Source organism: Clarias gariepinus, chromosome 2 (genome assembly GCF_024256425.1).
Source record: "Clarias gariepinus isolate MV-2021 ecotype Netherlands chromosome 2, CGAR_prim_01v2, whole genome shotgun sequence".
Classification (NCBI taxonomy): Eukaryota; Metazoa; Chordata; class Actinopteri; order Siluriformes; family Clariidae; genus Clarias; species Clarias gariepinus.
In genome coordinates this window covers 12,915,290-12,938,027 of record NC_071101.1, presented here as the reverse complement: position 1 = coordinate 12,938,027, position 22,738 = coordinate 12,915,290, and the positions used below count along the sequence as shown (strand labels likewise).

Here is a 22,738-nt window from a genome sequence, read left to right as displayed (position 1 = left end):
GTGGTAGCTTGGGGTCATTTTCACAAGTCTCATCTTACTCTATATTTTTCTCCATCCATATTGGCCTCAGGCACTATGAGGTTTCCAGGCCCTGCTGATAATAAAATAATAAATAAATAAATACAATCATAAAAAAAAAAAAAAAAAAAACTTCCGTTTGGAGCTATCACTCCCACGTGTACTGTATGGTGTTTTCTCAGCAATAGGATTCTTCAGAATTGACAACCCTATTATATATTTGTTAAGTTATCCTGTAAGCCTTTTTTGTAGTGCTGAGTATAATTTCTTTTGTATGAAATTCAGAGCTCCAATGTGAACAGAGCCACAAGCATGTCATGGGGTGTCTCGCCATCCCTCAAGATACAAGGAAGACATTCATCAAGACCTTGATGTCTCTTGGCACCCAGGTGGTGTAATGAAGTTCCCTTGGCTGTCTGCAAAGCTGAGTCACTGTCTGTCTTCAAATGAAAAATGAAGACCACTTTACCAAGCATGTAAACAAGCACTAAACCTATATGACTTATTTAAACAAAAATCTATTCCACCTTCTGTGACCTCCCCTAGACAGAAATAAGAGCATTTCAATCTTTTTTTTCTAATTAATCAAGTTTAATCTTGTCATGCACTAATGATGACTGTGAAGATTCTGTGATGATGAAGATGATGAGTGGCATGTTGACATTCCTCTCAGTCTAATGTTGTCATTGCATGGCACTGTATAATAATGTATTATAAAAATAATTCACACTTTCCCATCTGAGCAGAAAGGAATCCGTTACTCTTTCAATCCTGACTTCTGGAGTTTCTCAGACAGGGGTCGAATCTCACCCTCCACACCAAGTGCATGCTATGAGACACAGACCAGCTTTGGGTTCATGAACAGTCCAAGTGCAGACAACAAAAAGTCTCTTTAATCATCATTACTGTCTACTGATCAACAGACCGACCATTGAATCCATCACTCCAGAATTAGGTCAGATCTGTTAATGAGGTTTTGATGATGACTGTCTGTTTCTCTGACATTCCTACTTAACATGCAAATGACCATCTATCCTTTCAGCTACTGCTTCACGAGGCTGGATCTGGAGGCTGATGTAAATGCGATGAGGAACTGGTGGCAGATTCCACCACTGTAGGGTTAGAAAGGAACATAAAAATAGGAAATTGACCAACGATGCAGTGGTGTGATGTGGTCCACTGCAAATAGGAGATTAATCACTGTCTCCATCTTTTTATGTTGAAAAACACTTGACTTTTATAAGGTGCTTTTATAAGGTATTTATGGAGCCTCCGACCATAAATGCTAAATACACATCATATTCTCTAACTTTTTTTATCTGGAGTGTCATAAAAGCGGCTGTTTATTATTTTTTGTCATAAACATACATTATGATTGATTTGAAAATAAACCAACAGTTTTAAATCAGAATCAAGAATTCATAAGCTCTGTAATATAAACATAAATTAAACCTATGACATTTTCAAAATGTTGGTGTTTTGTGGGTTTGAATTAGCCTTTTGGTATAAAAAGGCTGTTATCGTCACAAAGATGAAGTTGTTTACTTCCACATACAGTGCCAATGAATCTACTTTGTTTTTAGTGTCATGTGTTCTCACTACTCTGATATACTGTATGCAGTCAAATCTATTTTTATGGCCTATAATTTTTTTGTGACTGTAAAGGTTTATCCATTTATTGCATCTCATTTGAAAGTTTTATAATGATGCCAATAACCAAGGCTCACACTTGAATGGATGATGTTCTCCTCAGTGATGTGACAGTGCAATAACATAATATTGATTCAGATAGTGTAATAAACTGGTACTGTGGAGGTATAGCACTTGTATAAGACGACAACCTTGAAGAAAAATTTGAATGAATCTTATTATATCTAGTATATACAGTATAATGTGTACACAGATTATATACAGTATGGTCTTTAACCATATTGCTTACTGAGTTTTCCTTGGCACTTTGCTATCAGACTTCCTGGTGGGACTCGGGCAGTTGTTGTGGCCATCCTGTACCTGTCACGCAGGTGTGATATTCGGATGTACCGATCCTGTGCAGGTGTTGTTACACGTGGTCTTCCACTGCGAGGATGATCAGCTGTCCTTCCTGTCTCCCTGTAGCGCTGTCTTAGGCGTCTCACAGTGCGAACATGGCAATTTATTGCCCTAGCCACATGGACAGTCCTCATGCCTCCCTGCAGCATGCCTAATGCACGTTCACGCAGATGAGCAGGGACCCTGGGCATCTTTCTTTGGGTGTTTTTCACAGTCGGTAGACAAGTCTCTTTAGTGTCCTGCGTTTTTAGAACTGTGACCTTAAATGCCTACTTTCTGTAAGCTGTTAAGGTCTTAACGACCATTCCACAGGTGCATGTTAATTAATTGATTATGGTTAATTGAACATGCATGGAAAACATTGTTTAAACCCTTTACAATGAAGATCTGTAAAGTTATTTGGATTTTTACAACATTATTGTTGAAATACACAGTCCTGAAAGTATCTTAAAGTGATGCATGTCTTTCCTATGCTGTTCAATAATTAAGTGACTTTAGTCTGAACTGTTAAATTTTTGTTTTCCATTTTCTTTTCTATATTATGCACACTTCTTTACTCTCCAGTTTGTGGCTCATCCTAACTGCCAGCAGCAGTTGTTGACTATCTGGTATGAGAACCTGTCAGGTCTCCGAGAGCAGGCCATTGCTATAAAGTGTTTGGTGGTGCTGGTGGTAGCTCTGGGCCTCCCCCTGCTGGCTGTGGGATATTGGTTTGCTCCATGCAGCAAGGTAAGTTGCCATAAAACAAATGCTTAATGTAAAAATTAACAAATTTGTCAATGCATAATGGTTATGGTCGTTTCCACTACTTGGGATTGGGTACCCCATAATTCCAGGTGACCTTGCTGTTGTTGTTGCTGTTTTTGGCTCATAACAATGTGCAGGAATAATATGCAAATATATAATCTATAAATAAAATATATTATATGCAGACATGTTATTTTCATATGTCCCGTGATCACAGAAACAAAAAAACAAAAAAACAAAAAAAAGATCAAACGAGAAGATCCACCACTATGAGATAAAAATGAAATGAAAATGCCAAGATGAGATAGCAAAGTAATAAGGCTAAACCTTTATCCTAACCTTTAAACCCTCAGTATATAAAACTAACTGGTGTGTAACATCGATACATTGACGGTCAGATGGTCTCGCCACAAATTAAATTGAACAACTGAATGTACATGAGAGACAAGCAAATTAGAATGATCTAATATGTCCTTTATTACATTATGCTTTGCATCAAAGGTCAGCGTTTGCTGTGAGGCTTAAAATGTTTTTTGTATTACATGTATCTGACAAATAAACACACACACACACACATTTTATTTTTTACATTCTCAAACAATACCTGCAATACTATGAAATAACGCATACAGCATTATAAGTATGTATAAGTAACAACAACACTAGTCTCACATGTCATTTTTATGACAGGTCAGGTCAACAGTATTGTCAAGTGCATTTCCAACCCATCAAGCACCATAAATAAATAAACTGTCTCTCATGAAGACCTTCCCTGGAAAGCAAGACCAAAACATACCTCTGCTGCAGAGGAGAAGTTCATTTATAATTACCAGCCTCAGAAATGACCAATTAACAACCAGCACCTCAGATTAGAGCCGTTATGAAGGATTTATAGAGCAGAAGTAGCAGATACATCACAATATCAAGGTGAAGGTTACTTTGAGATACTTGAACAAGCCAATCTTACACACTGTAACACACTTTACTCCACCTTCTGCATACACCAGCTTACAGACACCCTCGATTGGCTCGTGCTGCTGTGATTGACAGAACAAAAAAAGGAATATTTTCCCTCCCAACCATGGCCTATTTTTCACCCCATGAGCTAGGCAATGGTGTATATCAATGTTGTATATGACGTTGGTGTTTGAACATTTCCAGCTGGGTAAAGTCCTGCGCAGTCCCTTCATGAAGTTTGTGGCTCATGCTGCGTCCTTCATCATCTTCCTTTGCCTGCTGGTCTTTAATGCGTCTGACCGCTTTGAGGGCATTACCACTCTGCCCAACGTCACGGTCACAGACTACCCGCTGCAGATCTTCAGAGTGAAGACGACTCGCTTCTCATGGACTGAGATCCTCATCATGGTTTGGGTTGCAGGTAGGAGAGTAACTCAAGAACTCTTTTTAGTGTTAAATGTTATATTTAGTATTATTATATACTGTATGTTCTTGATTAATCTGGACCCCAAGCATTTTGAGACATACCTGCAAACGTCACGAATACCAACAGTTGACAAATTAAAAGGAAAGAGTACATAATGGTCCACTTGTCCTCTTCAATAATGTGTGATGAGATGGTTTAATGCATTTTAAAATAATGCAATAAATACTGTAGTATATAACATAATCAAAACTTTAATCAAAAATCTTTCAAAAGTAGGTGTTCATAACTATCTTGTTCTAAAGACTTGCAATAGACTTACAGTACCAAGTTATACTGAAGCTGGCCTGATTTAAATTACATGTAGAAATGAACCGGGTTCACTCCCCCCGCCCCAAGTGCATTAAACTGTTCAGTGTAGTGTGGCAATGATCATACATTAAAGAAGTCATCAGGTTGAGTGACCTATACTGAAAACACTCTGTACTAATTCCATTTCCATCCCAGTTATGGTCGGCTTCTTCTTGAGTGGTTTGTGAATAAATGGGTCCATTTGTATTACATGTCCTTCACAGTGGCCTTAAACGTGAACGATGTTCAGCCCTGTCCTGAAAAATATTGGCTCAGCAGTTAATCAGTAAATTAAGCCAAATGCGTAGTACGTGAATGTTCTTCGGGAGTTCTTTTTCTCAGTGGTCAAGGTCCATTTTAGACTTTATTTTTTATGTTCTTTTTATGTAAACAAACAAAAAAAAATTCATGTAATCTTTGGATTAATACAATTAGAAAAACACAGTTACTACAGATGGGCCCAAGCACCCTGTGCCATCACCACCCCAGGTCCACGGCACAACCTGTGTGTTTATTAGAGCGTGTTAAGACCTACAAAAAGCCATCGCCGCCCGGGTGCACCACACAACTTGCACATTTTAGACATTACTGTATATAGGGGTAATGTCAGTTTAAGCCCTAAAATTTGTAGAGTGTGTATGTGTGTGTGTTAAGTGTGAGAATGTAATTTGTAATGTGTGTGTATGTGTGTATTTGTGTGCGTGCATGCATTCCTTAAGGAAAAAAAAAAACATATGCCAATATATTGTAAAATATAATGCAATATATACATTTCCATATATAGGAAACGAGTGCTTATACTTATTAATATTTTCATATATTGCAAAATGTATAAGCACTAGTTTCCTATAAAGGAATATATACTGTATATGCAGACAAAAACCATTATATTTATACTTATAATTGTTTTATTGAAACATTATTGAAACTTATTTATTAAATAATATTGAATTTATTACAATTACTGGCAAATGGCAAACTTACTTTACATTCTGTACAAATGTCATTACCAAAAATAACAAAAATACACATACATATATATACATATATATATTTTTTTTTACCAAGAAGTGAAGCAACGAGATAATGTTTGTGTTTAGTAAATTCTGTACACGCTTATCTATTTCTATCATTAAAGGCCAAACCTATTTTTGTTTATACATTTATGACTGAATGTTCAACATTTTTTCATAGCCAACCCAATCAACCCTCCAGTACATGTAGATTCTAATAAATACATAACTTCCCACAATTTCACCCACACATGCTCTAAGCCAGCAAATGTTTAAGCGGGCAGTGTGTTAGAGAAATGTGCAGCGCATCGTCAGTGTCAAGTCAGGAAAACCACTTTATTCATCAATTAGACAGACCTTCAGGTAGCGGTAGCACACTGCGTACTTTTCCTGCAACAGATAAAATTAAGAAGGAGACCAAGAAGAAGACAAAGCGGCCAGTGAAGGTGGGTTTTACTTTTTGCACCAAATTTAAAATTAAGCAAAGTTATTATTGACAAGAAGTCAGAATGTAAAAAAAAACGATAAAAAAACAATGTTAAAGTTAAAACTACAGAGTCTGTGGTAAAAAACAAAAAACAAAACATGTAGTATATTTTAGCTGAAAACTACACAGCTTATTTTTGTTCTTAAATTGCAAAAGGAATTCGAATGCTACCTGTGGTTTAGCATGTGGATTAGCATATCTAGGTAACTAACACTAGTGAGGCTGAAGTTGTTTTGTTTTTTATTTGTTTGTTTTAATGGTAAAAATCAGTCAGCTGGTTACAGTATTATTATTAGTTTTTATTATTATTATTATTATTATTATTATTATTATTATTATTAATAATAATAAGTTAACCAGTGTGGATTGACATATTAAGTTACTTTTTACCTTTTCTGTTTTTAAAAATAGTAAGTTAATGTTACTGCCTGATCAGTTTTTGAAAACCAGTAGTTTTATTATAGAGTGTTGAGTGGTTACCAGTAGTTAGAAGAACATGTAACTTTACAGACATCAGTTAATTATATTCTAAAAATAAAGATATGTTTGTTTGTGGAAAGGTTTTTAATGTAATTATATACACTTTGCTTTAACTGGGTTCTTTTCAGAAGCATTCGAGAAGAAAAAGAATTTAAACAAAGAGACTACAGGAGAATGTTCCGGAGTCTCCATTTGCACCACATCATCAGTCAGGTAAACAGCAGCTGATGAGCAAGCTCAAGCCCATCTCTCAACCTTCAGTAAATACAGAACGGAGTAGCAGCTTCAGGAGTTGCGGACTTTGGACAAACTTGCTGGACATCCACCACAAGACTGATGTAGCTGGTGAGAAAGAACTTTTCCAGCCCTGTTCCTGTAGCCCTTATATACAGCAAGCAACCAATTTTCCCTTTAAAATTTTCATCTCCTTTTTGACTGATACTTTTTACTGGAAGATTGTGACAATGCTGTGTCATGTATAAATCATACTTTGAGTTAAGCAGTGTGACACTTAATATCTTTGTCAGGTTGTGTGACATTTTGTATCATTTAGCGTCTGGATTTCCCAGATTTTGCTGTTGTCTGTTATATTGTGTAATTTGAAATTTTTTTACACAATAAAAACTGTTAAAATAGATAAAATAGGTTGCACATTTAAAATTCTTCAAAATATTGACAGTATATTATATATATAAATTTTTGTTTCCATAAGGTGTGTGTGTGTGTGTATGTGTGTGAGAGAGAGAGAGAGAACGAGAGAGAGAAAGAGAGAGAGAGAGAGATGTATTTGTGTTATGCTTGTGTGTGTGAGTGTTAACATTTGTGACGTGTACTGTAAGTGTGTAGAATAGGCCACAGATGCTGGAAAAAAAGCATCACACTATGATGTTACTCAATGTGATGTCACTGAACGTGTCACTCAATATAATGCCACACAAAAAGTTATTAATAATATTTTAGCATAAGTTTAAGACATTATCACAGCTGACCCGTTTGAAATATCAAAATTCCCTCTGCAATTTTGCATCCTCAATGTCTTTAGATCACATCGGCCAGGTTTGGTGGCGATCGTATAAATTCCCTAGGAGGAGTATATGAAAATCCATTGGGTGCGTTTTTGCGAATGACCCAAAATAACCAGCCTCCTGTTGAGTTGAGACCAGGACATGCAGTGCGAAAGTTGTTCAGCTCAATGAGCTCTAAATGTCTACCAAGTTTTGTGTGCCTACATTAAAGTGTGTATGAGCTATGCAGCAAAATATTGTGTGGGGGCCCCTAAGGGCCCCGGGCCACCTGACTCTCAGGCATTCTAATGGCAGCAGATTCCAACCTGTCTGCCAATTTTCATGAAACTATGAGCATGTTAAGTCACCCAAAAAGCCCAACGGGTGGGGAGAAAATAAATAAATAATCCTTGGGAAAACAAGAGGGTCCTGCGCACCCTATAGTGCTTGGGCCCAATTAGAAATAAATTGATATCAAGTGCCTGTCTTTGGCTCATTAATAATCAACACTACATTGATGATGCTCATTAATATTTATTAGCTTGCCAACAGCCTTATTCACCAAGGAAAAACATTTTACATCGCAATAAAATCTGCCGTCTTCTTTTTATTCAGTAATTTTAACAAGTTGCAGATGTTCGCTGAATTGTTACTTTATATAACTATTATGTAATTTAATTAAATCATTTGCTTGTTGTTGAACTTTCCTGTGTGTGTTGTGTGTGTGTTCTGAGAACCACCAGTTTAAGGATCACAAGATATAAAATTGTCTGAGAGATAATGGAGAATTTATCCTTTTTTTGCATTTAGCAGCCTTTTACAGTCAGCCAAATAAGCCATGTTTACTAAATTATAATTTTTTTATATAAGCAAGTATATTGCACCTTTGTGTGTTTTTGTGTCTGATTTTAACTTTATTCCCACTTCTTTTTTTTTTTTTAGTTAAACACAGACACATTCATTCTGCCCACTTTTAATATAGTTAGATTTCTCATGTTAAAGTCTCAAGAAATCATTCATCTAGCACCAGAATAAATAGGCACTTAGAACTCAATAAAAGATGTAATCTTTTAAACAAACCTCAACACCAATCACATCAATTATCTTCTGAGTTTCCTCAATGACAGAGAAGAGAGAGATAAGAAAGAGATTGATTGACAAAAGCACTTTTTTTAATAGTTAAGAAGCTGCTCTCTATCCTGCAGGCATGATGTGGTCAGAGTGTAAGGAGTTGTGGACAGAAGGGCCGAGGGAATACATCCTGCAGCTGTGGAACGTTTTGGATTTTGGCATGCTGTCCATCTTCATTGCAGCATTCACTGCCCGCTTCTTCGCCTTCCTTCAGGCCATGAAAGCACAGGAGTATGTGGATGAAAAGATCCATGCTGCCGACCTCTCTCTGGTCACACTACCACCTGACATCAAGTACTTCACGTATGGTGAGCAGGAAAGAAGTTTGTACTTACGATGTCTCTAAAATTGTATTTTGCAACATCGTAAGTACCAGTCATTCGAAGGGACAAGAGTAGAGTTTGTGGAAAAATAAGCTGATCAGCTTGAATGTAATCAGTGATATAATTATTTCAGGTTGAAGCACATGTGCATGTCTGGGTGTCCTTCTTATTAATACAAAGAAATAAAAATCGATAAGGTTTAATATCTTACACCATGTTAACATTAAGTTGTACTTCTTTTATCATCAGCTAAATACACTCGCTTTTCAGTAATCAGAGAGTGAATTACAGATGCGGAAAAAAACTGTAGGATGAACATTAAGTTTTGACTCCAGTGCATTAAAATTTTACTTATACCACTTCAGCGCTGTTATTTCAGCAGTGAAAATATTAACTAATCCCGGGAAATTAATTAAGTTTAGCTTTTCTAATTAATGTGCAGGAGTTTGTTTACATTGAGCGAATAGCTTATTTTAAAGTAGATTATTAAATCTGAAGTATAACTATACATAACATTGCTTTTACTTAACATTATGGTGCAGGTTAAACTTCAGGGAGATATCTAAGTAATGCAAAAGGTCCATTAAATTCTGTCCAGCCAGTTTTGCATGATGCTGTGATTAAGTCTGGCTGGACAGACAGACAGGCAAACATTTTTTTAGACTGGTTTCTGGTCCTTCAATGTTTGAGACGCAAAGATATAAATAAAAGAGCGAGTTCTGACCAATGTACAGACAAAATCTTTTTTTCATTTACATAGAAAACCATTTCACAACCTTCATTACATATCTGTTTGCTAGCTAGTCCTGACATGATACATGCACACTTCATTTTCATCTTTCTAACTTTTACAAACTTGTATCTAGAATTGCATTATGTGATTAGTAAAATATGCAAAATTTTATGCCTGGTATAAGAGTATACAGTAATATTAACCAATGTACAATATTTGTTTTGTGTGTGTTCTTCAGCGAGGGATAAATGGCTTCCCTCAGACCCTCAGCTAATCTCAGAAGGCCTCTACGCCATTGCAGTTGTTCTGAGCTTCTCTCGAATTGCCTACATCCTCCCAGCAAACGAAAGCTTCGGCCCACTGCAGATCTCTCTTGGACGCACTGTAAAGGACATCTTCAAGTTCATGGTGCTTTTCATCATGGTCTTCCTTGCGTTCATGATCGGCATGTTCATCCTTTACTCTTACTATCTTGGAGCTAAGGTTAACCCTGCCTTTACAACGTGAGTGGTCTATATTTAAAATTTAAAGCACATATTAACACTGAAAAAATGGCATATGGATTTTTTTCATTTTTCAGTGTGCATATTTTAGAATAAGATCGCACTTTGTAATATGATAGGTTTGGGGAAATACTGTATATGCAGTATATTGAAAACAAAGTTAGTTACAGTATGTATGGGAAAGAACATCTTAACAGATGTAGCCGAGGCCCAGGCTGCATTTTTTTTATACGCACTTGTGCTGTCCCTGTCTTGGTTTTCCTTAAGATTGTTTCTTTAGCAACGTCATTTAATGTAAAACAAGAAGCAAAACTCACTCAGTCACTCATAGGTCTATACCCTGGATTGGGTCTCAATCCATCACAGGGCACACACACGCTCATTCACACATTATGGGCAATTTGGGAACACCAAGTAGCCTACTCTGCATGTCTTTGGTCTTTGGGAGGAAACCGGATCCCCCACAGGAAACCCATGAGCATGCAAACTTCATGCACACAGACTTAGAGGTTGTGAATCGAACCCGGATCCCGGAGGTGCAAGGCGACAGTGCTAAGCCACAAAACAAGACATATAATTTTTTTCTATAACAAGATGTATAGTAACAATTAATAATGAATTTTACTTGTATTAGATACATTATATAGAGTATACACTATTTAAAAGTTTATAATTTTAATGATTTTCATTCATGTTTTATCTACTTATCTAGATGCAATTATAGTATTGAAATCTATCTAAATATAAATAATGTAGATGCACTGTAATTGAAGCAATGTGAAGAAAATGTCTATTTCTATCCAGGGCAAATAAGGAACTACAATGAGGATGTGCATGTTCAGTTGAAAACATTAAGTGACACTGAATGTAATACAACTTACAAAATTTTTATGCAAACCAAACACTGAATAGACAATCAGAAATTACTAATGTTCCATTAACTTAAGGTTGGATTACGTTTTTTCAGTCTAAGTTCATTTACTGAGACCGTGCCAGGCCATGGAGCATATGTTTGATAGCCCTACATTAAATACAGGCCGAGAGCAGGAAATTGTGAAGCATGCCAAGGTAATTAAGTTGGCCTATGAGATAATTTCTGCCCAGTTTGCTCACAGACTGCAACTGCAGCATCTGACCAATTTCACATGAAGAAAGTCAGGGCTAAGCGAGAGGTTGCCCGACCAAAGAACTCATTTCATGCTGTGGCTTATTTTGAGGGACAGAGTCTTGCTAAAGAGTGCAGGAAGGAATGGATCACGTTCTCTAGCAGGACTGTGTGTGTGCGTTTGTGTCTGTGTGTGTGTGTGTGTGCGCGTGTGTGTACAATTTCCTCAGGTCTAGTAATTTCATCAAGGAAGCTTGAAAACACCAAGTAGATTTACTTTACAGTCATTTCCTGTTACTAGTTATTCAGTCTCCTCTGTTTGACTTTGAGCTCTTGTTATTAATACATCACCATGTATAAAATAACAATGGTATTTTTTAAAGGCAGAATACATTATCATGCCATTTATTTTATTAAATGATCTTAGCCAAGGACACTTTCAAAAATATATTAGATTAGGCTTCAAACAAGAAAAGATCTAGGCGTAATACTAAGTAGTGTATCTGTCTTTTTATTGATCTTTGTCTCTGCAGAGTGGAGGAGAGTTTTAAAACTTTGTTCTGGTCTATATTCGGCTTATCTGAAGTCTCCTCTGTGGTTCTAAAGTACGACCATAAGTTCATAGAGAACATTGGTTACGTCCTGTATGGGATATATAATGTAACTATGGTGGTGGTTCTGCTGAATATGCTCATCGCTATGATCAACAGCTCCTACCAGGAGATCGAGGTAAGTCCAGAGGATTTTATATTTACGGTTATGTACAGTTGAATGAAAATGCTTGTATACCTTTAGAACGAAAGTAGAAAGAGAAATGTTATCACTTAACAAAAATGATTATGTTCGTTACGATGATTTAGACAAATATTATAAAAGATGAGTTTGTTCAGCGCTTATAGAGATTGCCTATTTTGCCCTCTAATTCCTCTTCTATTTGATTTGTTTGCTGAGTTTAATAAAACCACGACAACCTTTACTTGCGTCCCCATGTCTATTTATGACTGCAAAAAGGAAGGAGGAAGATTATAAAACAATAAAATATGCAATAAAAGAGTTGTTACAAAAGTAATCAAGAGCAAAAGAACAAATTAAGGGAAAGCCAGTTAATTAAGTGATTTATACACAGCACTAATAAGTCAGTAAAAACAGCAGTTCTTATAGTTTAAAATTAGACTATTAGAAATAACTTGTATATCAGGCACTAGATAATAAATGGGATATTATAATAAATTGGTGTAGATTTAACAGTGCTTCACTGCAAAAATCAGTTGGATTTAATCAAATTAATTTCAACTTTTTTAATATAAGATTACAAAAACCTAAATGTACTGTAAGATAGTAAGTCTATTTTTGATAATATTGTAATCTTAGATTATTAATCCTATTTCTACATAGTTTTCCCCCTATTTCTTTATATTTTCTTTCCAAGGAGTCAGACTTTCTTGTATTTAAATATAGTCTTGAGGAATAGTTCTCCAGGCTTCCTGAAGGACATTCCAGTCCCTGTACCCGAGCAGTTTTGGTGGAATGTTTTATGTTTCAATGTTTGTTAAGCCACACAGTGACCTATAAATTATCCAAGCATAGAACACATCTAATTTAAGGCATGAACCAGTGAGAAACTAGTGCAGATGATGACAGATGATCAGGCTGGTGATTAGTGTACTGGTGATGCTGAGTGCTGAGTGGTTGGAACAGATGAAAGGGGAAATGAGGTCGCTGTTTAGGTTGTTACATAACCAATTGATTTTTAATTTGCATCTTTAGGCACTTTGCAGCCTGTCACAGTAAAACATTAGTTTTTTTTAAATAATTTTTTTGTTTAACATTATTCGTCATTATTAATAATATTATTATTATTATTAGTAGTAGTAGTAGTAGTAGTAGTATTTGTATGTAGTAGTATGTGCAAGATTATTTTGCACATTATTGTGTGTATAGTATACACTATATATTATACACTATATATAGCATCACAACATTGCATCTTTTTTATTGTAGACATTGTTATGGTTTTTCATTATTTAAATCTTGATTTAACAGAGAGTTAAGAACTTCCACAAATATTTCTTGCTGTTCTTATTTAATCCAGTGTAATTTGTGATTTGATAAATTTTAACGAAGCAATTATCTCTATTGTTGAAATTGTGGTAAAAAAAAAAAGAAAAGAAAAGAGAACATAAATAGAAAAAAAATAGAAAGAGAACCTCAAACACTGTTGATTGTTTTTACATGGTTCTGACCACAATTATTGTACACTCTGGAACTGTCAGTTAATGAGAACCCCAGAATCATGTGCCAGTTAGTCCCCTATTCCAAACATTTCTTTCTTAGTGTTAGTCCCAGTTCATTTGGCACAGAAATTTCAGATTTATGGATTAAACTAAAAGCTGTGGTGTAATATGTATTGGACTTAACAGCTTCTGTCTTCTAGGATGACGCAGATGTGGAGTGGAAGTTCGCCAGGTCTAAACTCTGGCTGTCATATTTCGATAACGGTAAAACTTTGCCGCCTCCCTTCAGCATCGTGCCTAGCCCCAAGTCTTTCGTCCACTGCATCAGCAAACTCATTAGGCTGTTGCGTTGCCGGCGGCGTCAGCTTAACAAAGATGTGGAGCTGGGCATGGAGAACTCAAAGTCTCGAGTATGTGACTATGTGTGTGGGTGTGGGTGTGTATTTGAATAATGCATGAACCCTTTCTCATCTTTGATCTGGACCAGAGTCTTTTTCTTTCATTTCTTCATCTATGACTTTCTCTCTCTCCATCTTTCTCTCAGCTCACTTTGGCCAGTCTGAAAATCAGCAATTATAATTACCATTAAGGTCATGTAATTGTCAGATTGTGTATCACTCTGTCCCACTAATTAATCAAAATTAACCTTATCGCCTATGTAAAATTTATCCGGGCTTCCCCTGAAGGCCAATTTACTAGGATTCGACCAAGAGCTTTATTGTCCTTGACACTGTATTGAGAGTAAGTGCTGTTGAAATGTTTTATGTGGTGAACAGGAACAATCTTTGTTCATTATTGTGGCACATATCATTTATCTTTTTATAAACCTTCAATGAGGTCTACAGAGGACACAGGGAAAAACTGCATTACAGTGATGCATGGGTGGTGAAATTCAACACATTTCCTTTTAGCGTCTAATTCGATCCGAGCTGCTGGATATCTTCTTGTGGGCCGGGGTAATTGAAAAGCTGGCAAATTTGAACCACTGCCATCAAAAAGAATCATGGAAAAGATTTATTTTCTCTTAACTTCTTTAGTAAAGTGGATTTTCTTAGCTGATTTGGCTTCCTTTAATTAATTAGTATTAATTCATTCATTTTCCTTTTTTCCAGTCTGAATTCGGCAAGGCCAAAGGCCAATTTGTAGCTACAGATACATACATTTTCTTTCTTACAAATGTCTGGAGAAAGAGCTAACATGACATGACATAAAGGTGACAATAGTAACTTTGGTGCTGTTATGACTGGCGGAGTGGTTAGCACTGGTGTCTAGGTGTCAAGGTGTCGCCTTGCACCTCCAGGTCCAGATCTGGTTCTCGCCTCGGGGTCTGTGTGCATGAAGTTTGCATGTTCTCCCCGCACTTGGTGGATTTTCTCCGGGTACTTTGGTTTTCTCCCACAGTAACAGCAGATTAGGATAACGGACGTTCTTAAAAGTGCCCATAGTATGTGAATATGTGTGTAAATGTTGATCAGAGCTCCTACCACAGTTGTGAAATGGTAATAAATACAACGGTAATCAATATTGGCCTTAAAGGTCCCTAGTTAGATGGATTGTGTTTTTATGTTTTGCTTCATATTTTGCTTCATGAAACAATTTTTGACTAGTGCTATAAAACATACCTGACACATGGAGAATAAATCCAAACTTTTTAAAAAATATGTTCTGACATTATATTTATTTAATTGCCTTAAAAACTCTCTCACTCTCAGTTTGCTAATCAGACTTGTAAAAAAAATACTGTTAAATCTTGTCCCCGTCTTACCTTGGACTGTTGAACATTAACCTTCCCATTGCCTTAACTGACCCCAGCCAGTTCTTTTGACACCTTATTACATTTGTGACCATGAATAATTTGTATCCACATCCTGTTTAACCCGCCAGATCAAGACTTCATCAACTATATCTATATAAACACAAACCTGAACTATCCAAATCCATTGGGTATCAATCACTTATCATCTTTACTGCTTTATCCTGTATACAGAGGGGCTTGGAGCCTTTCCCAGGAGGCTGGGGGCATGAGGCGGGGTACACCCTGGTCAAAGTGCCAATCCATTGCAGGGCACACACATACACACCACACAAACACTCACACACTCATTCATTCACATACTACAGGCAATTTGGGAGCGCCAATTAGCCTGCATGTCTTCGGACTGTGGGAGAAAACTGGAGTGCCTGGTGGAAACCCACCAAGCATGCGGGGAAACATGCAAACTCCATGCACACAGACCCGAGGCGGGAATCGAACCTGGAGGTGCAAGGCGACAGTGCAAATCACTAAACCACCGTGCTGCCTAACCACTGGGTATCAGAGTACTTGTAATGTGCCTTTGAAAGAATCAAATCATAAACACTTGTAGACATTACAAACATCTCATCATCTCATCTGAAATAATGTATAAATAATGTACCATATATAATGGACCACTTGATTGTACTTTACATGTTTGTGAGGATTTTAAACACTTGTGAACAGTGCCACCTAGTGGCCCAGGTTGTTCATTACAATAGGTCATGTGATTTTTATTTATAGTATGATTATTTGGAAAACTAATGCACTTGGGTGTAATCTTGCATTTCAGACATATAGCGAACTAGGGTGTTATTACAATCTTAGAAAAACACTTCAACATCATGCCTGTGTTAGGCTTTAAATGCACAATATAGTACATCTTACATGGTCTTTTTAGAAAAGACACATGGTTTAATGTGTTTACCAGCTCACATGAAGCATGTGGGTACTGTGCGTGTCTGTGTGTGCATATTCATTTAATCTGCATTTATTAATTTATATTAGAATCCACCTGCTTCTGACAGAATGTGTGTTTCATTGCTTGCAGCTTAACCTGTTCACACAGTCCAACATGCACATGAGTGAGTCGCACAGCTTCAACAGCATCCTCAACCAGCCAACACGCTACCAGGCAAGAAACACACTTAACTAGAATCTATGTTCTCTTCATCCTTCTCACTCTCTGAACCTTCCTTTCACGTTACCTTACCAGTACATTTGTCTTTGCTATGTTTATGGCATGGCTGATATTTGGTCAGAGATCCAGGGTCTCATGTGACAATTAATGACAGCATTAATTCGGCTAAAGTACCTGGATGTTTTAGCTTAAAATCTACTGTAGTTGCATCTGCCAGGAGGTTAACCTGAATCAAGACAATGACCTCAAATAAATATACAAATCAACAAGGAAATACTTTGCACTGACTCTCCATATTTGATACCTACTGAGAAAGAAATGCTTGAAATATTGTGCATGGACGAATTAACAAGATCTTGCTACCTTGCACAGACAAGGCAGTACTGTTTTTTCTCTCCAAGAAAGGCGTAGGACTGATCACCCCCCCCCCCCCCCCCCAAAAAAAAAAAAATAAAAAATAAATAAATAAATAAATATATATATATATAAATAAATACATAAATAATTCCCAACAGTTTTTGGCAGATGGTACTTAGTTAGCAACCTAGTAACCCAGTGTAAGGATTTATCAAATGAAACATCAAAAGTGTCTGCCAAATGCATAAATGTAAATGCCATAGGAATCAATCCCAACTTTTATATATTATGGCTAAAACTAATTCTGTATAGTCCTCTGGTGATCTCTAATGATGGGTTGTTTTTTTTAAAAGAATTTTTAACATGACTCGAAGAACGAGTAGTCTCGGAGAGTGATTCGTTAATTTCTAGTGGGTCGGCCAGTGAGCAAGTTATCGCAAAACCTCTGTAGGTTATGTACAGGAAACAGAATTGAGTGATTTTTTCTCAATGACTTTTCTACTCCGAGTCGTTCGTTTTTTTGTCACGTGACGCTATGCAGTGCAATAGATTTAAAAGAATGAACGACTCAGACTAGAAGATATGAAAGGTGAGCTACTTATTCTGTTTATTGTTTATTATAATATGTCCTTAGTTGCATTGTAATATTTTCATTAATGGAATTATAGCCAAAATTTTTGTATGTAGATGCATTGGGGGTCTGTGTATTGAAAATAAACATTTTATTTCTTATCAAAAGAATGAAATGAACTAAAAAGATTTGTTTATTTTGATCAACAAGATTCAAAGAACCAAGTCACTAAAATGATTAAAACTTTCCATCACTAGTGATCTCCACTCACCCATCATCTCGTATTAATTATCAAGTCACAAGCTTTATCTTAAGACATATCCTATACTTATGCTGCTTGCACCAAGTTGCTCATTGCGGAGCAGTTGAGAAGGTAGTCTGGAGGTTTGAGTAGTTGATCAACTGGGCAGAAGGAGGCAACGGAGGCTTGGCCAGTTGTCCCAGGTTGAAACTTTACTTGGGTTAGCGAAAGACAGAGCAGAGGGAACATAGTCTTGCATCCAACACTTTCCCCGCACCTGTCTGGTGTCAGTTCTTCCCTTTTGTGGGCATTGTTGACATCAGGATTGTAGGTGCTGTACTGTCTTTGGCCACAGTAAGTTGAGGAGACCAGTTCCTTCTGTGCACGAGGTGGAGCTGACCATGGTGCTGAATACAGTATGTTCTGTGTTTTCCTCTACTTGGTTAAGTGCAAGAGTGGCAGATAGTAAGAGGTGCTCGCTCTAGGTTTGCCATCACAGAACCTTAATAAGAGAAAACTCAAACCAATTTTGATTCTTTTAAATGAAACAATATTAGTTTCATTATCATTGTGTGTTATCATTTTGAATTGTTGTTTCCTGCCTCACTGTGGTACTCACTGTGTTAAACCTAATTTTTTTAACCTCCAATGTTTCCAACCTTTTATTATATCACAAAAGCACCACCACAGAAGTGCATCAGCTTGTTGGGTAGACCCACAGAGCAGCATTTCAAAATTACTTAGTTTGCACCTTAGCAATGGTGTTCGTTTTGAGACAAGCAGTTTGGTGGCCAGCATGCACTGCCCCAGCTCTTACTTAGTTCCTTGAATTTAATTCCCTTAAATATTATCTTTTCTGGGAAAAAATAGCCCTTTATTTGTAAAAGTCAGAGGAAAAAAGTTTTGTACACTAACACTTGTAAGTTTGAAATGAGGGAACAAATGTTTAAAGCAGATATGATGTAATATAAGCAATCATATAAACATAAATATAAAATAATGGTGTGTATTTTTTTTTAAAAGTGATCTTTGGCAAATTTCTGTGGTATGTGGGGAATGAAACACTTCACTATGCAGTGTTACTGTATTGTTAAATAATAAAGTTCAGGGTACAAGCCTTTATTGATTATTTTTCTTCTAGTAGTGAGATGTCGTGTTTTATAACTTTATTCCTTTTATTCCTGTAAGTATCTTCTAGCCACTCTTCCTTTGTCCTCCCCTTCTTTTCTTCTTATCCTGTGATGTGCAGTTATAACAGATTTACAAGATTATCAAATATTCAAATCTTTTTATAATCCCATTTTTATGTTTAATAGTAGAGTTTTAGTCAACGGTATCATAATACAACTTATATAATCATTCATCTTCCAACAGCAAATTATGAAACGGCTAATAAAGCGTTACGTCCTGAAGGCACAAGTGGACAAAGAGAATGACGAAGTCAATGAAGGTAAAGTTTGTTTCAGATTTCTTCTTAAGCCAGATAAATGCCATGAAAAAATGGACCTTTTCTGAAAGCTTTAGTTAAAATAATAAAAAATATTTAACAATTATGTAAATATTTAACACATTCAACTCTCAGAAATGTGCAGCCTTCCATATCTACACTTTCTTTCTGTTAAGTTCACTGCAGTTACTAAATAATAAGCATGAGACTGAATAACTGATTTATGAACTGAGCCGTTAAGGGATAAAACAAAATAAATAAATAAAAAACAGGCTATGCAGACGCATGCTCTTACAAAGTGTGTGACTGGAAATATTTTTTTATAAAAAGGTTGTCTAACTTTAACCAATATATAAAAATATGCAAATTGCATAATGTTGCATTGGGGCCTAACTGTTTTTCCTGCATTGATATGGGTGTGTGTGATTGTGTGTGCTTATGGATCTGAGTTTGTTTTTTTCTGTGTTTGGTTCATCTAAGGTGAGTTGAAAGAGATCAAGCAGGACATCTCTAGTCTGCGTTACGAGCTGTTGGAAGACAAATCCCAGGCCACAGAGGAGCTCTCTATTCTCATTCAAAAACTCAGTGAAAAAATGCACACATCGTAATCTCCCCCTGGGACAGTGAGCATCTCTCAAACAGCCACAATGCTGCAAAATGTCGCACCCAGAGATAAGTTGTTTAACTGGGGCTTATTACCAGTGGAAAGGAGTTCGAGGTATTGTTGTCACCTGCTACAACAAGCAGGGTGTGTCAGTGTGAACATTTAGCATGGTAGTGCTGAAGAATTCTCTTTCCCACACACACACACTCACACTAGATTTAGTTTTGTTTCAATATGTACAGAAATATATTATTACTAAATACATCAATTTATCATTCACTATTAATAAATAAGTCCATGATCTGTTTATATAGCTGAGTGGTTCCCAAACTGGGGGTTGGAAGCCCATATGTATCAATTTGATTGACAAAAAATGTTTATTATTCCTATAATTTGCAAAGAGTCAATATGAATATTACTCTGTGAAATGACAGCCACAAAAAATTATGCAATGTCTTATTAAGGCATCTAGTTACATAGAGTTTTTGACAACATCAAATGACACACACTCAAACAAGAAATGAAACAGGAACACTTTTCAAACATTTACTGATTATACATTTACATTAAATATGGAATCCGTAATCATTAATCTAAAATGAAACAGGAAGACTTTGATACACACATGTACACACAATAATAATAAAAAAAAACTTAAATGATGGATATACATTTTTTTATTATTATTTTGCATGTACATTTCCAGTGGGTGTTTTTGAACACTCTGTGATATTACATTTGATTTTAACTTCTTAAAAATTGGTTGGACTAAAATTCCCTAGATTTAGAAGATATTTCTAAGAAATTATTATTCTTGTGATTTTATTTGGCTGATGGACACTTGTTTATATATTTTTCCATTTATATAACTGCAAATAATAGTAAAAAATGTCAATTAAAAAATGCTATTTATGTTTTCAAACTGACATTTCATCAAATTTTTATTTGTTTACTAAAGTATTTATTAATTAAAGTATGTATTTATTAAGGTATTTAGTCTGAGGAGTCAGCAATCTGTTTTTTTTCTATAGTTGCTCTGTAATAACTGTATGACTTCAGATATTTATACATATTCCTCAACACTACAGTCCCTGGAATTGCCAACAATTTTCTCCAAATGGCCTCCAAAAAGTCTAAATCAAAAAGGCCCTACACCACAACCCCTGGCCATCTAAAAAGATGCATTGCCAACATCCTGGTGCCAGACACCACAGCTCACCCCCAGAGGTTTTGTGGAGTCACGCCCTCGGGTGCCAGAACTTACCTGGCAGCACAAGGGGAACCTACACAATATTGGGAAAAAGGTTTTGTGTTGTTATATTATGGCTGATCGGTGTGTGTGTGTGTGTGTGTGTATGTGTGTGTGTGTGTGTTCCATGTCTACAATGATCTCTGTAAAATTTATGAAGATGTAAGGAATGTTGCATATTGTAGACAATGCTTGAATAGTTTTTTTTGTATGAATAATATAAAAAAAATGGTTAACCTAATAGTATAGAATATGTAAAGACTGTCTGAAGTCTAAATATCAGATGGCACGAAATAAAGATATGTGCATGCGTGTGTTTTTTACTTGTATGTCACATTTAAGTGGTTATGTAAATTTGAAATGGTAAACTCATATATTGGATTTAGGCTTGTAACAACAGGTATAAATTTAGTAGTGAAGACGTGTTTAGACATTTAGAAGAAGGCATGCCAGTTTTAAAAGCTAGTGCTTAAAGACAAATTATTTACATATGCAATTATGTATTATTATTTGATATATGCACTATAAATGCATCACAAACATAAGTAGAGATTTGAGCATTATCAAGCGATTATACAACATTTGCCACAAAAACACTTGGGCACAGCTCTTGGCCTATTCATAGATTTGCTTCAATCTCAAATAAACAGCAATGTATTGTTCACAGCTGTATTTTAAATGACAACCCGGGACAGCACACCACAGAGTTTCATAATCGCACGTTGTGTATTTAAGTGTGTTAGTGTGCTCATGCTCTTGTGCCGAGTACGCATTAACACACCATTAGTAACAATATTAAAGTAACTTTTTAAAATACTCGTTTGTATTAACTGATGTTTTCATGTTCATATTACAGTATGAACGATTAAATTCAATGAGTGCTGAAAAGTAAGTTTTACATTTAAACCTAAAGTTCAGCAACTTATGTGCAGTTGATTTTTTTTTTATGTGAATTTATTTTTAGTCATGCGTTAGGTAAAGTAACAGTTAATATGTGTATTTAGTTAACATTTAATTCAATTCAATTTTATTTTATTTGTATAGCATTTATAACAATGGTAATTGTCGCAAAGCAGCTTTACATAATCAAAAGAAAATTATGAAAATGTGTATGAAATGTGAGAAAATGTGTATGAATAAAAGGTTTCGATTTAAGCTCCCTCTGCTGCAAAGGATGAGTTTATTAGAATGACCAGCCTCAAAAACCACTGATTTACAGTCCACAGGAATGCTTCTCAGAGTTCAAGCCTCAGACTTATTTTAACATCCAATGTTCAGAGATGGCTGTGTCCAAGTCAGGCCTTCATGATTAAATTGCAGCAAAGAAACCATTATTTGAGAAGCACAAGAAGAGACTTGCTTGGGCCAAGAAAGACAAGGAATGGACAATAGATCAGTGGAAAACTGTCCTTTGGTCGGATGAGACCAAATGTGAGATTTTTGGTTCTAATCGCTGTGTCTTTGTTAGACGTATGACTCATCAGACAGATGAAATAAAGAAATATTTAGACCTTAGTAGCATAAAATTATCATTATTATTGAAGTTCAGTTAATTACAATAACAAATTATTTATTTTGTTATTATATTCCGCTGCTGCAGTGGTTATTTTTAACAACGATTTTTCCACACAAGAGACTTCACTGGCAAAATGTGTACAACTCTTGACTTGATCTTTTACTCTATTGATATTTTTTGGGGGGAAATATATCCAATTGCAGAATATATCCAGTTGCTGAATGTTGAGTCCATGAAGAATAATTATAAAGACTTAAA

At 35.9% G+C, this 22,738-nt stretch overlaps 1 protein-coding gene across 1 annotated transcript in view; it reads left to right on the top strand.

Moving 5' to 3' along the window:
* trpc3 (transient receptor potential cation channel, subfamily C, member 3) overlaps positions 1-19,904 on the top strand; it is a 39,731-nt gene extending 19,827 nt beyond the window's left edge. The window contains exons 4-12 of the mRNA XM_053481461.1: positions 2,632-2,796; positions 3,976-4,192; positions 8,736-8,969; positions 9,956-10,220; positions 11,859-12,054; positions 13,760-13,969; positions 16,406-16,489; positions 19,039-19,114; positions 19,592-19,904. Of these exons, the coding sequence (XP_053337436.1) occupies positions 2,632-2,796; positions 3,976-4,192; positions 8,736-8,969; positions 9,956-10,220; positions 11,859-12,054; positions 13,760-13,969; positions 16,406-16,489; positions 19,039-19,114; positions 19,592-19,719 (1,575 nt within the window). The 3' untranslated portion in view covers positions 19,720-19,904. The remainder of the gene's footprint in view (positions 1-2,631; positions 2,797-3,975; positions 4,193-8,735; positions 8,970-9,955; positions 10,221-11,858; positions 12,055-13,759; positions 13,970-16,405; positions 16,490-19,038; positions 19,115-19,591) is intronic.
* Positions 19,905-22,738: the final 2,834 nt, after the last annotated feature.